Source organism: Branchiostoma lanceolatum, assembly GCF_035083965.1.
Source record: "Branchiostoma lanceolatum isolate klBraLanc5 chromosome 18 unlocalized genomic scaffold, klBraLanc5.hap2 SUPER_18_unloc_1, whole genome shotgun sequence".
NCBI lineage: Eukaryota > Metazoa > Chordata > Leptocardii > Amphioxiformes > Branchiostomatidae > Branchiostoma > Branchiostoma lanceolatum.
This window is the reverse complement of record NW_027100643.1, coordinates 7,544-21,584: the sequence shown is the minus strand read 5'-3', so window position 1 is coordinate 21,584 and position 14,041 is coordinate 7,544. Positions and strand designations below refer to the sequence as shown.

The following is a 14,041-nucleotide window of genomic DNA, read 5'->3' as shown; positions in this document are numbered from 1 at the left end:
ATGAGCTGGTATTATCCCACATTGACCTAACAGATGGATAGGATAGAGCAGAAAAAAAGAAGTGGCCAATGATTCATCTTATTTTTGTACCTAATATAAAATTGACAGCAATAATTTATGCATGGGGGATCCTGAATAAATGCACAATTTGAAAAAGTCTTTTCAAGAAGGCGGAGGAAATGTAAATCTGAATAGAGAAAGTTTGATATAGAGGGAAAGTACATGCAGAGAGTGAAAGTGGAGAAGTGAAGGTGAAAGTATGACTTGTGCAGATATTGTATACCTGTGGGTGGGTGTACCCTCCACACTAGGAGAGACCATAATGAGAAAGACACAACATGGCCACAATGAGAAAGTCAATGATTGAAGGATGAAGTGGTGAATAAATGACAGCAACAAGAGGTTCAGAATATGTTAAGTAGTATTTTTTCAAGTAGCACAGAATGAAGATGTGATGTACAAACTCTTAGTTTAATGAAGTTGAAGCATTTTTATGTATGACTGTGAAAGAAAAAGTACCTGCCAGGGTGTGAGTTATTTTCCCACATGGGTCTGGAAGGTGGTTTGAGGGTTGGGAGAAAAGAAGTAGCTTTGAAATAATGCACGTGGCTCTAGTTTATTTGCTGGTACATTTTGGAGTATTTGTAGATGTAGATATTTGAGACTTAGTGGTCAGTTATCTCATCTCAGGACCAGATGGTCAGGCCAGGTTCTAATCCTGATGTATTTATTGGAGACCTCAACTAAGACATGGATTCTGCTGTTATAGGGACAGTGTACTTCTTTAAAAGGGTCATGATTTTCCCTGTTTAGTGGTGGATATAGATGTAAGTCTTAGCAGTATCCAATCTATCCAAGTCTCACCAAATTTAGTTACAGAATTAGTGTTTTGTCATGTGACAGTCTGCAATTCTTTATTCTAGACTACTAACACTAGAAACTACATCATAATGAAGTAGAATAGGCAATGTTGACAAAGGGAAAGAGTGAAATTGCTATGTTTGGTGGGTGAGAGGATAAAATGAAAAGAAGTGCAATGTTCTGTCATGTGAGTCATATTCTAACTAACACTAGAAACTACATCGTAGATTCAGAAGTAGATTGGGCAATGACAAAGGGAAAGAGTGAAACTACTAAGTTTGGAGGGTGACAGGATAAAATGAAGTGAAGTGAAAGTACATGTACCTGTGCATGGGTGTGTTCTCCACACTGCGAGAAGGGAGAGCGAGGGATGAAGTTCAGCAAAGAGTGAGAGAGAGAATGATAGAATGATGAAGAAGATGAATACAGACATAAGCAGCAGTAAGACAGAACATTTGAGTTGATCCATCCCCCCAACCATTCTTTACACAATGTAAGGTGTAGTATGGAAATGGCCTCACACTGATTATATGATAATATAACAGTAAGAAATATCTAGTCTTAGTATTTATCCAAACTATCTTTAAGAGCAGTCAACATACTTACAGATTGAATTTAGATCTACACACGTAATTGCACATACATGTTCCTGGCTTGCTGGGCTAGGGTTTTACCAGCTGAGCTACCCATATCAATCAGGCACAGCCTATTTGAAGGGTCCAAAGTTAGGTTTAATCAACACTTGTGTAAGCAAAGCCAGAGGGGGCCCTAAAGCCATCCCATTGGCACTTTTAGATGCAACTGTAAAAGGTGAGGTCAGATGTGAGTTTACACTTGTCATGATGTAAGGCCTACACATCATGGCAGATTGGGCAAGAATCTATGATAAATCTTCACCACAGTAAACTACATCATCAGTACATGTTGGTGATTGTACATTCACACACTGCTACTCTACAAGACTGAGACCTTTAACATGTTAAATACCTTTGACTTCTGTAGTCATGCCTTCTGAAGACGCACCATGGAAGGGAAGCAGGGGAGAAGCAGAAATGACAACATTGATGCACAGACAGTGAAGCAACACCAAGAATAGCAAAACCCTGGGGGCCAGACATGATTGTTTTTTTCTTTTTACACCCCAACTTCCAGCCCAACATCCAGCCATCTCGCCAAACATCCAGATCCCCATGCAGTAGCATGCATAGTCCAGTGGTTAGCAACCCTGCCTTGTAACCAAGAGGTTGGGAGTTTGAAACCCGAAAGGGTCAGAGCCCCTAGAAGGGGACATAAAGCCATGGTCCACTGTTCATTGTACTTGTCAAAAAGAGCTAGGGGAATTTCCCTGTACAATGAACCTGCAACTACTGTACATAGCGTCTATCTCCTCTGCCATGATCACTGGAAGAATAGCTCTTCAGTGAGTTAAACTGGGTCGAGATCACATTTGCTTTTTTTTATCTTGCTGAAAAAATCATTTGGGCAGGCGCACTCTAAACGGGTAAGCTGGATGTTGTACGGAGCCTGGTTCGTAAAAAAATGTTCGAGCAGTTCTTGGAAGGGGGATGGCCAGTGCTGTCTGGCCCACAGGGTAGAATGGCGCAACAGTGAAAGAGCAGTGGCAACATTAAGAATTTACTGCGTGCCTTTACTATTACAGTTGATGACAAAATAGTTGATGATGTACAAGCCTCATGTAGCTTACAACATGTACATGGTGTCAGTATAAACGTATGAGAAAAGGTGGAATTTCAAAACCACACTAACACAGTGGTGCATTTCGAAACATCCACCATGCATTAGTCTAGCACACTGAAGAATAGCATTGCATTGGGAGGGCAGTGGATACATTGTCATCATTCTTGACGCAAAATTATTTTCAGTTGATTTTGTATGAGAGTAACGTTGCTACTACATCTATAGTGATTGGGTTAGAGTCATTTATGGGCATGTAAGGTGTTAGATTTCTCTCTCTGATGATTTTTATCACAAGGCGTTTGGTTAGTTCTCTCATGCACAGAATGATGAAAAACTAAAGACATGCATACATGAACAGCCATGCTTATGAAGGGGGTGGGGGGAATGACACTCCAGAACCTCATGCACCTTGCTATACTATAATCTATGGTTATGATGATTAAAACTGTTAGAGAAATTATCCTGACATGGCCCCATGCAAAAAGAATGCAGACCGCAATGATCTGAAACTCTAACGCTACATTGTCATTGGAAAATCCAGGGGCACAGAGTTAGTTGTGAAACTAAGTAAAGCAACAAATCTGTTCTATGAACAATACTCTGCCAACTTTCCAGATTAACTACAACATAGTGATTCAAAGGTAAGGGAAATGCAGACTGATTAGCGAAGTATTAGTATTTAGGTAGCAGTTTAGTCAATGAACAAGCAGGGTTAGTGAGGAGTACTACAGGATTCCTGTTGGTTTGCTTTGTTGATAAAGATTCAATCAATTGTTGTAATGTGTATGCACTAACTTATCTAATGATCAAGCAATGGCATTCCTGTTTCTCAAACACCTCTCAGTAGACTTAGATCCTTTAATTAGGTCCGACGCAGGTTTCATTTTCTAAGATAAGCAATGGCTGGATTCAACAATTGAAGTTGTTGTCCATCCGAAAATTTTTCTTTTTTTCTATATAAGTCTGACACACAGTTTATTCAGCTAGTATTCTGTCATTACCAGAATAACAGTCCAAATTGGTGTGAATGAGAAACAAGAATATACATTACCTCAACTTGTAACCGGTAACTTCTTCGAAAAAGCGCTAAAAAAGTTACCTGTGTCTTCCGTGTCTCTCGTTACGAGGCAAGTATCGCTCAGACTGTACCGACGGGGCGCTAGTGGTGCTGATTCTGGAGACGGTGCTGGCGCGTGACATCTCCGACACGTCGCTTATGTCACTGTCCACTGAAGCAGCATCAGGGCTCTGCCGACGTACACGTTGCTGAAACAAGATCATTCAGTTTCAAAAAGGGTACTGTAAAGGCAGTCCCATAGCCTTTTTCAGGCCGTAGGGGCAGTGGGTTGATATCCACTGTGTCTAGGGCACGGTATTGGAAGGTGAAGCCCATCCCTCTCCTTTTACCTCCCCAACCAAAGTACTCCTTGCTGGGACAAGAATTCAAAATTCAAAGTTTTCTTACAGAGTTACAAGTGGCTACCCCTAACTAGTCATCAATACACACATGATGAGTTACAGAACAGAGCTTGTTCCCATTGTACATTTTTTCAAGAGTATCTTGAATATGTGAAAGCTGTTTTCATCAGAAATCGATACTATTGACTAAAACCCTTTTTACAATGCTGTAAGCAGATACTTGTTTCGTATACATATCTTTAATGCAAACTTTCAGGCAACTTTGACCCACTTATTATTTCCACAAAACTAAGTGTCAGAAAGAAGTGGAAGATTATACATTAAGATGAAAGAAAATTTAGATGAAAAATTGTATGGTAAGTTATAATCCTCACATTGAATCAAACTCATAGTGTCTCCACAGTAATAAGACTGAAAAAGGCAACTGTAGTGGCATTGAAATGAAAGGAAATTCAGATCAAAACTTGACAATGTATGGTGACTTATATACTTGCATTGGATAGAAGGTCAACAATTTTTAACAAAGGTTACTAAATTATGATATTACATTGTATATTTGCAGAAGAAAAAAAGACATCAGTAGGTCAGAAGAGCTGTAGCAACTGACCATGGCAGGACTTTCCATGCCGGCATTAGTGGTGCGTTTGTACTCGTCCATCCTCAGTTTCATCTGTCGAGTCCGCTCGTCCATGGGTCCAGGAGGACCTGAAGGAAAAAAAACTATGTTTTAACTACAAATCTTAGATGGCAAAAAGATACATTTCAATTATGGGGGCATTTGCTTCTTCTCCGATCTTCATGACTTGTTCAATGGTTGCTTGATTTTATTTGCACTATTGTAGGGTTGAGCTACATTGTAACTACGGTACATGCTGAACCAATAAACAAATAGGGTAGAGCTCATTGTCAGCAAGTCTGATAGGGGCATTCTCACTTCATAGCTTTGAACAACACTTGGAGTTGGATGTGCAAAGGTCAGGTCATGTGAAGTTATATAATTAGCAGTTTCCAACTGAACAATAAAAGGTAGTCCCATAGCCTTTTTGAGACCGTAGGGATTGTTGTCCACCATGTCAAGGGCACGGCATGGAAAGGCGAAGCACATCCTCCACGATCCAAGTCAGGTACCTATCTTTACACCAGGGTGGAGTGAGGAAAGTTAACTGCGTTTATCAAGGACACAACATATTGCCAGGGATGCCAGGAATTGAACCCGTGACTTCTCCATCTCATGTCCCCTAGCCTATGGCCATTTGATGCCACTCGACACAACAGGTTAACCACAAGATACACCACAGAAGATGGTAATGATAGATGTCTAGTTAGTTAGTTTTCTATACAATATTGTATCGTTTCTGTAATGCTACTTTCACATATTGTTCCAACTTAAGTATGATGTTATGTTTTTGTTCTTGTTTGTACAAATTAGTGGAGGTGAATAAAGGGGTGAAAAAAAAAAAGATAGATGTCTATAGGACTGACCTCTCATGGGGATCTGCGGGAGCTGGCGCTTGCGAGGCGTGTTGGGCGTCGACCCCGGCGAGTGGTCCCGCATCCCGTGGGTCGGGGAGGTGGGCTGGGACATGGACTTGGACCCACGGCGAGGCTGTAACCATGGAAACAGGAAAAACTTTAGTTGTCATATCTCTCACTCACTATGTCAAATCTAACATACCATATTTCAGTATCTGTTGTTTGTCTCAAAGAATTTCCCAGAACTAAAGGCAACATGTATCTCTGAACAATATAAATGGAGATTGTTTACATTTTGCATACCACATGTATATCAGAGCCCATCAGATTTCTATGGGGATTTAGCATTTAGAATGGCTCCAACACATTCATTTAAATTCAAAGTACAACTTAAAAATGGTTCTGCAACAAGCCACATACATTGCACAGTACATACTACAATATGATACAACGTTCTACATATTATAATGCATGTTGAGATGCACATTTTTCATTTTCATTGGTAGCAGAAAGTATTCAGCACCAAGGCCAGCACCAGCGAAGTACTGAATTGTTTTATGTAATGAGGGCCAAATGTTCCCTCATCTTTTTGTTCCCTGGGATTGGCTGAACAACATGAGCTGTAGCAAAGCCAAATTGCACTATAACTTTATAAGGTACCAAAAAAGCATTACACTTTGTCTCAAGCATTGCGTGTCGATTTTGACAGAAGAAAAGAAACCTCACCCCAGTTGCATAGGGCGACTGTCGCCCTGGTGACCGTGACCTCCTGGGGTGGTCCATCGTCCCGCCCATCATCCGATCCGGCGACATCCCGCGGCCGTCGCTCCTCCAGTCTTGGGCCGGGGAGCGTGATCGTGCCGAGCCACGGGATGGCGATCGCTGGCGAGCCATGTCTGCTTGATGCTCTTGTTGATACAAGTAATCTGTGAAATATATGAAATGCATTAAGCTATATTTATCGGGGGAAAAAACCTTGAACCTTGAACAAGGACATCTCGGGAGACAATGGGTTCTTCTGCACCACTCAGTCCGGTCTTCCATTAGCGACCGAAGCTCTGTTGTAGATATGTCACTGAGTCCAGCATCCCTTTTTAGATTGTCAATGAGGGTTGTGCATCTCCTGCCCCTTTTTGACCAATGGATCAATGATTAAAAAAACAGGAAATATGAATGTATGCATATGATTGATTGACTGGTTATTGTGAGATTTATCATCTCTGATCGACAGAAATGAATCTTCAAATAGTAGATGTAATAAAGATTGTTCAGAATGAGCCATTCATTCATCTACACTACACGTACATGTGTACGTGCTATTCCCTGTAAGTGCCAAACCTGCTTTCACTGTAAAAACAGGAGGAAACAAGTCTAGAGTTTCAAAAGAACTATGGCACTAAATAAAGTGTAAATAGACAACAATCTTGTGGGATCCATCCTGCATATTAGGTTATCATAAGTCAAGATAACCCATTGTCACATTGTCATCATATCTAGTATTTGTATTTCAGTCTTTGCAGAAGAAACAACATGCTAACATAGAAATTGCTTGAAATTTTTGCATGATACACCAAGAGGTAACCAAAAATTGGTCTAAGAATTTCTGCTCATAGAAACAATATATATATATGTGTAACCATGGTTACCTGTGCGACTGACAGGAGAGGCTGAGCGGGATCTGCGAGGCTCCGGTATGGGCAGGTTATCGTCCCGCTGTTGTCCTCCGCGGTGGGGGCCGGGATACTCGTCTCGTAAATTGCTCACTGCCGAAATCAAGACACAGGAATGCCAGTCAGACACACACTAGAAACATAGTACTACTAATTAAAGCACTTACACTTTCTGGTTTTGTTTTAGTTGGAGAGGTTGAGCGTGACCAACTGTTCAATATAACAAAACTAGCTGCGAAAATCAAGACAGGAACACAAATCAGACATTCACTGCAAACAAAGCACTAGTGAAGATGGTGATCCAATGTTGGAAAAGGTCTATATGGGAAATGGGTAGTTGCTGGCATCTAAGTGTAATCATAGTGAAGCACTCCGAATTCCTTATCCTTTTTCCAGTGGGGGCATCCTCACCAGCTTTAGACAGCGCCTAGATATGCAAAGTTTGGGTGTGACCGTCTGTCCGATGCAATAATACCGGCCACGGCCGCAATGCCTTCAACGCTGGTATGTTACACCGAAGCTAGCAGAGATCCAGGTGCACAATCTCCAAAAACCCTTGTCACATTCCAGCTGCACATCTTGTCCACATTGCAAAAGAGGAAAACTGGTACTTTAAGAATGGTCAGGTTTTGTTTCCTGGTATGTAGATGCATACTCCAATGTACTTAATGCAGTATTTCTATCCGAAAATCGGTCAGACTACTGCAGTGGATAGATGTAAATAACATTAGTATAGAGCTCTTGATCATTTTTAGTCTCCCCAGATGTCTCTTATACAGACAATCAGTTTTCCTGGCATCTCTCTCAGTTCCTTAATGAGTACTGCTGTACTTGTGTCACTCTTTGTGTTGTTAAGATGATGATGGTCACTTTATACTCAATCTTTTCTCAAAGAATCTTTTGTTTGATTTTGACTACAGAAAATATTTTAGAAGTGAATACAGACACTGCTTGTAAAATCGTATAAAACCCCAATCTTTTTCAAATACATTTTTTGGCAATGTTTCAGTTAATGTAGAATATGTCATAAATATGGCAAAGTCATCAGTGATGATCCACATATAAGAGACAGGAGGTGGAAAAAGATAGTTTTCCTGACTCAGATCACTCAGATGTGAAAGAAAGTTGACATCAGAGAGAAGGGGTAGAACATTTTTGAAAGAGAAAAATTACCACTTCCCAGATGAAAATGTCCAGTTTGATACTTTGTGATTCGGTAGCAAACATACCAAATCAATTCTGTTTATCTTAGGTATAAGTCATGTCCTTGGTGCTGAAAAATGGCTTCGGGGTTTCTTAGATTTATACCAAATAAACCCTTGAATCATCTAAATTGCAATAGGTTGAAGACTATTGCTTTTTTCTAGGGATAAAGTACATGTATGTCCATGGTGCTGGAAACATAATTGCTGTGTTACATCAAAACAAAAACCAATGGAAAACATGTCTTTGACAAGCAAGAAGAAGTTTTCCATAGAATTTGACAGGCTTCCTTGCAATATGGGCAAGTCTAGCAGTAAGGTAACTATGAATTTAGCCTGTCGAGGCTTGAAATGCCACCTCTTTTTGTAGGTTAGTCCAAGCAAAATCAAAGTTGTGCAGGAGCTAATTGATTTGTCTAGCTGCACCAGTCCAGGTACGGGTGCAGCAAGTGTATGTGGACTTTCTTTTGCTGTACTGATTGTTACTGCCTGTGAAATGCTAAATAAAGAATTCATGGTGCAGGTATAATTTGTGTGGTGCAGGTTTTTTGAAGATGTCTGAAGTATGCAGAAAAAAGTTTAGGAAGCTCTGTAGGATGAGGGTAACCAAATAAACCCTTGAATCATCGAAATTGCAAAAGGTTGAAGACTATTGCTTTTTTTCTAGGGATAAAGTACATGTATGTCCATGGTGCTGGAAACATAATTGCTGTGTTACATCAAAACAAAAACCAATGGAAAACATGCCGTAACCAAGAACAGCCTGCCTTACCACTGTTTCTGTAGGTGCCGGATGGGGCTCTCCTGTGGTTGCCCGGTGGACCGTACATGTCCATGTCGTGCGACCGGCGGCGAGCGTGGTGGTGAGGGTTGCGACCGTAGTCCATGATGGTGCCGTAGCCTGAATTGGTCATGCTGACGTCATCCCTCCGCATTCCGGCATTAGCCAGTTCAGCTGTGAGGGTCAGAGGGTAAAGGTTAGCAACAGTAAAGAGATGGAGTTTTCTTTCTTGTGCACACCGGTGGAAACAACTGAAAGAAAATCACAATGAAACCAATAGAAAATATACTGATAGCAGCCAACATGATTGCAGTTAGAAAAGTTCCCACTGCAAGAGTTGCACTTTCTGATTCAGTAAACAAGTCTTAAAGGTACAGTATAAAGTTCCTTGATCCTTCTAGGGTGAAGTATTTATGCAGTTCTGTAACCTACATCCATAACTATATCTTGGCTACCAAGACCGCTCTAGAAGAGCCTGACATACATACACTCTCAGCATTTCCCCACTATTCTAAAAACAACCAATTCAAACTATGTCACTAAAAGCTGCACATCAAGTAACCTGCAACAGAAACACAGTACAAGTCATCAGCAACACCACAGGGCAGCTGTAACACAGTGGACAGAACAGACAACAACCGTGAACAGTTTCATCAGGTTGGTAAGTCACTGAAAAAAAAGACTGTTTGTACACAAGTCCTTTATTCAACTGACATTTTCCTGTCACTTTACTCAGGACAATTCTGACTAGTTCACTTTGCACTGCAGCTATGGGTGTTACTGCTTACAGATGCGGTCCCAATTGTATTGTCATTCGATAACATTTATGTATATAATACACTCCTTTACGTTTGGGAGCACATTGTAAACACTAGATGGACTATGTATATGACTAGATATTTTACATTCAGGACCACATCTGTAAGCAGCGACACCTATAGCTATAATGAACCAGTCAGAACTGCCCTGAGGAAGGTGACAGATGGTCACCAAAATGTCAGTTGAATAAAATGCTAGATTTGTACAAGGAGTATTTTTCTTCAGAAGAGACGACAGTGGGACAGAACGGAGGGTCACCTGGTGGAAAGCACAGGACATCAAAGTCAAGGTCGGAAATATCACTCTCACTGGGCATTTTCCGTGGGGATGGGGGGTGGAGGAATTCTTCTCTGGCTTCTGGAAATGATGATGATGATGATATAATACTTAAGACTCAATCACAAGACATGATGGTGATGATGGTGACTTAGTCACAAGACATGATGGTGATGATGGTGACTTAGTCACAAGACATGATGGTGATGATGGTGACTTAGTAACAAGACATGATGGTGACTTAGTCACAAGACATGATGGTGTTGTATGAAGTGAAATGAAATGGAATGGAAGGGTTTGTGGTGGAGAAGTTTGAGAATACAATGGCACAGTCACCCGAATGTACCATGGTTAATATAAGAGTACAGACCCACTACCAAGCCTAAAAATGTGCTTCTATGATTAAAAATAAACCACTTCTAGTACTTCAAACCAACAAATGCAGGCTCTTTAACTTAAATTACAGTCAAACCTGTCTATAGTGACGACCGCTTATAATATGGCAATGGTCACTTAGGACAACGGGAAAAATTATCTAAGGGACCACCAAAAAGTAGCCACAATGGCCTGATGGTCCTTATGCAGAGGTGGTTGCTAGTATAGGTTTTGTATATCAATGTCCAGGTGGTCCTTATGTAGAGGTGCTCACTAGTACAGGTTTGACTGTGTATCAATGACCAGGTGGTTCTTATTTAGAGGTGGTCATTAGTGCATGTTTGACTGTATACCAATGGCCAGGTGGTCCTTATGTAGAGGTGGTCACTAGTGTATGTTTGACTGTGTATCAATGGTCAGGTAGTCCTTATCAATATGCAGAGGTGGTCATCACTAGTGCAGGTTTGACTGTATATCAATGGCCAGGTGGTCCTTATGTAGAGGTGTTCACTACTGCAGGTTTGACTGTATATCGATGGCCAGGTGGTCCTTATGTAGAGGTGTTCACTACTGCAGGTTTGACTGTATATTGATGGCCAGGTGGTCCTTATGTAGAGGTGTTCACTAGTGCAGGTTTGACTGAATATCAATGGCCAGGTGGGTCTTATGTAGAGGTGCTCACTATGTCAGTTTGACTGTATAACAATGGCCAGGTGGTCCTTATGCAGAGGTGATCACCAGGACAGGTTTGAATGGCTAGGTGTTCCTTATATAGAGGTGCTCACTAGCAAAGGTTTGATAGTATATCAATAGCCAGGTGGTGGTTATGTAGAGGTGGTCACTAGAACAGGTTGTACTGTACCATCCAGTACACTTTGAATTACAGTTGAACTTCAAGCCTCATTTTCAACAAGACATAATAGAAATCAAACTATACTCAAACTCAAAGAATTTGAATCATAGGAATTTTTGACCAAATCATTCAGTCTTCTTCAGCTATCTGATCATGACCCAAGCACTCGTTCAACAATTCCTTTAAGTCAAATTCTTTGAGTTGGAGTATAGTTAATTTTCATGATGAGGGTTTGTCTTGTTGAGAATCAGGCTTGAGCTGTATTTCAAGTCTACTGGATAGTAGAGTCAAACTTGTACAAGTGACCAACTCGACATAACAATTATAGAATTCACCAACTCAGCTGAACTTTCATGCTGAGACAAAACCTCACCTTCATCCAAGAAGTCGAGGACGCTGCCATGGCGCCCGGGGGTGGTGTTCTTCCTCCGGGTGGGGCTGGGTGGGGGCAGGGCATTCTTTCGCTGGTCCAGCACGTACCAGTGTTGTTCATCGTCCAGTGGTGCAGTCTCCAGGTCCAACAGCACCTAGAACAGTTCACACAAGGTTAGAATCAGGTTTTAACACAGGAAGGAACAAGATTGATAAGAACAAGTGTTGTTCATTGTACAACAGAGCAGTCTCAAGGTCCAACAGCACCTAAAACAATTCACACAAGGTTATAATGAGGTCATGAGGTTTTAAAAAATGCTATGATATTTTTCATCTTCTTGAAATAATGTATGATGAGTACAAGTGTTTTTCATTGTCTAATGGGGCAGTCTCCGAGTCCAATACCACCAAGAAACACACAAAAGTTGCAATGAGGTTGAGAAAATGCAATGCATGGAACGTCTCATGCAAGTCTTGAGTTTGAAGCCGGAGCAAGGAATGATAAGTTCATGTACAAGTATTTGACGAGCAAACCTTTCCTTCACACAACAGCACCTATAAACAATTCACCGAAGGTGAGAATCAGGTTTGGAAAAAATGAAATCTACAAACCTTTATGGAAATATTTTACATGTTCAAAAAACAACAATAGGTACAGCGATGGATGACAGAGAATTATGAAGACCACTATAGTCATGGGAAGATTCCGAGTGAGCCCGATGGAGTGAGTGAGAGGCAAATTTCCCACCACTTTACAGTGTATACCTATCTTATTCATTTGTTATTGGGACACATAAATTGTGCTATTATATAGTTTCACAAAGCACTCAAACCCAAGTGTAACCCACCATCACCAGACTTGTCCATACAAGTCATGTGCCCCCCTCCCCACCAACTGGCCTTCATATTGTTTACAATCATACAGCCCATGAACCCTAGAGACCAACATACATATAACCTTTCTAGAATCTCATGACTAAGCAGCTTTAAATGACGGCCCATTTTTGCTCACAACCCTCTTCTGTAAGCTTGCACATTAGGTCTGCACACTACCCCCCTCCCCACCAAGTGGCCTTCATAATGCTCAAAACCATACACTCAGTCAATGATTAGACTATACACCCCAGAACCCAACACACAGCTAACCTTTCTAAAATTTCATGACACAGGCAGCCTTAAATGACAGCCCATCTTTGCTCACAACCCTCTTCCCTATACTTGCACATATGGGCCACATACTATCCATCTATATCGCCATCCAATCAACCAAAATCATTACCCCCGGTTTCCTGACCCTCCCCAATTCCATTAACTGTCCCAGACATCCAGCCAAGAGGTCACCAGCTGTTCTAACATCCTTCCTTTTCCTTCCACCTTCCTCTCCTTCCTTCTTTTCTTCCCTCTCTCTTCCACCGGTGGAATGTACATAAACTAGTCCCTACCTGTCCGTACATTTGACTACTAAATAGTTGACTCGTAAACAGCTTCCCCACCAGACGCCATAACATTGGACTTCCGCCAGGGCCCGGTCACATGACCGTATCCCATCTGCCCCTTCTACAGGGGTCACCCCAGGTGATCAACACATTTCTAAGACACCGATAATGAAGACGAGTTTCCGAATAACAACCTGTTACGGTTTTTACAAACCTTAAATGCTTCTAAAAATGCAATGGTCTGTTCCAAATGGGACATAATATGCATCGGCCTTTTCATCAACGTGAATACAACTCAGCTAATTTAACCAATGCTAGATGAGTACCATTCCGAAGGCTTAATAGTCAATTCAATATTGCTGCTATGGACTTTCTATATATGGCAAAATCAATACAAACACGGTTCAACCAATCCATCAAATATTACTAAAACGGTTATTGTTGAACACGTCAGATGTTATTATTGAATAGATCATTTAGTACAGTCCCATATTGGATATCTATCAGTAACAGTATTGCAAGGCCAATATATTTGTACCTTAACAACGGAGGTCAATTTTCATTAGCTTTTATGAAGTACAATTGCGTGCGAGCGAAAGCTGTTTTTGTTTACCTCTGGGGTATTATACAAAAGGAGGTTAGCAGATCAGATAACAGATTAAAATGTACAGAATTAAAGAAGCTACAACTAATCTTTTGCCTTTTTCCCTACCATTGAGTCAGCGTGACGTCATTGTATTCACTTGTATTGGATACAACATTTGCCATTCGGTAACAGGCACGGAGAAGCTTGTATTAAAACTATT

At 41.0% G+C, this 14,041-nt stretch overlaps 1 protein-coding gene across 5 annotated transcripts in view; it reads right to left on the bottom strand.

Moving 5' to 3' along the window:
* Positions 1–13,311, bottom strand: part of LOC136426112 (regulating synaptic membrane exocytosis protein 1-like) — a 42,268-nt gene extending 28,957 nt beyond the window's left edge. For 2 of the 5 annotated variants that reach the window (XM_066414998.1, XM_066414999.1), the window contains exons 1-11: positions 13,242–13,311; positions 11,801–11,954; positions 10,182–10,280; positions 9,096–9,278; positions 7,098–7,214; positions 6,178–6,377; positions 5,461–5,584; positions 4,586–4,683; positions 3,659–3,825; positions 1,849–1,872; positions 1,186–1,209 (exon numbers count right to left, since the gene is read on the bottom strand). In XM_066414998.1, coding sequence (XP_066271095.1) covers positions 1,186–1,209; positions 1,849–1,872; positions 3,659–3,825; positions 4,586–4,683; positions 5,461–5,584; positions 6,178–6,377; positions 7,098–7,214; positions 9,096–9,278; positions 10,182–10,280; positions 11,801–11,954; positions 13,242–13,307 — 1,256 coding nt within the window. In that variant the 5' untranslated portion in view covers positions 13,308–13,311. The remainder of the gene's footprint in view (positions 1–1,185; positions 1,210–1,848; positions 1,873–3,658; positions 3,826–4,585; positions 4,684–5,460; positions 5,585–6,177; positions 6,378–7,097; positions 7,215–9,095; positions 9,279–10,181; positions 10,281–11,800; positions 11,955–13,241) is intronic. The other 3 variants (XM_066415001.1, XM_066415000.1, XM_066415002.1) reach the window with 3 other exon arrangements.
* Positions 13,312–14,041: the final 730 nt, after the last annotated feature.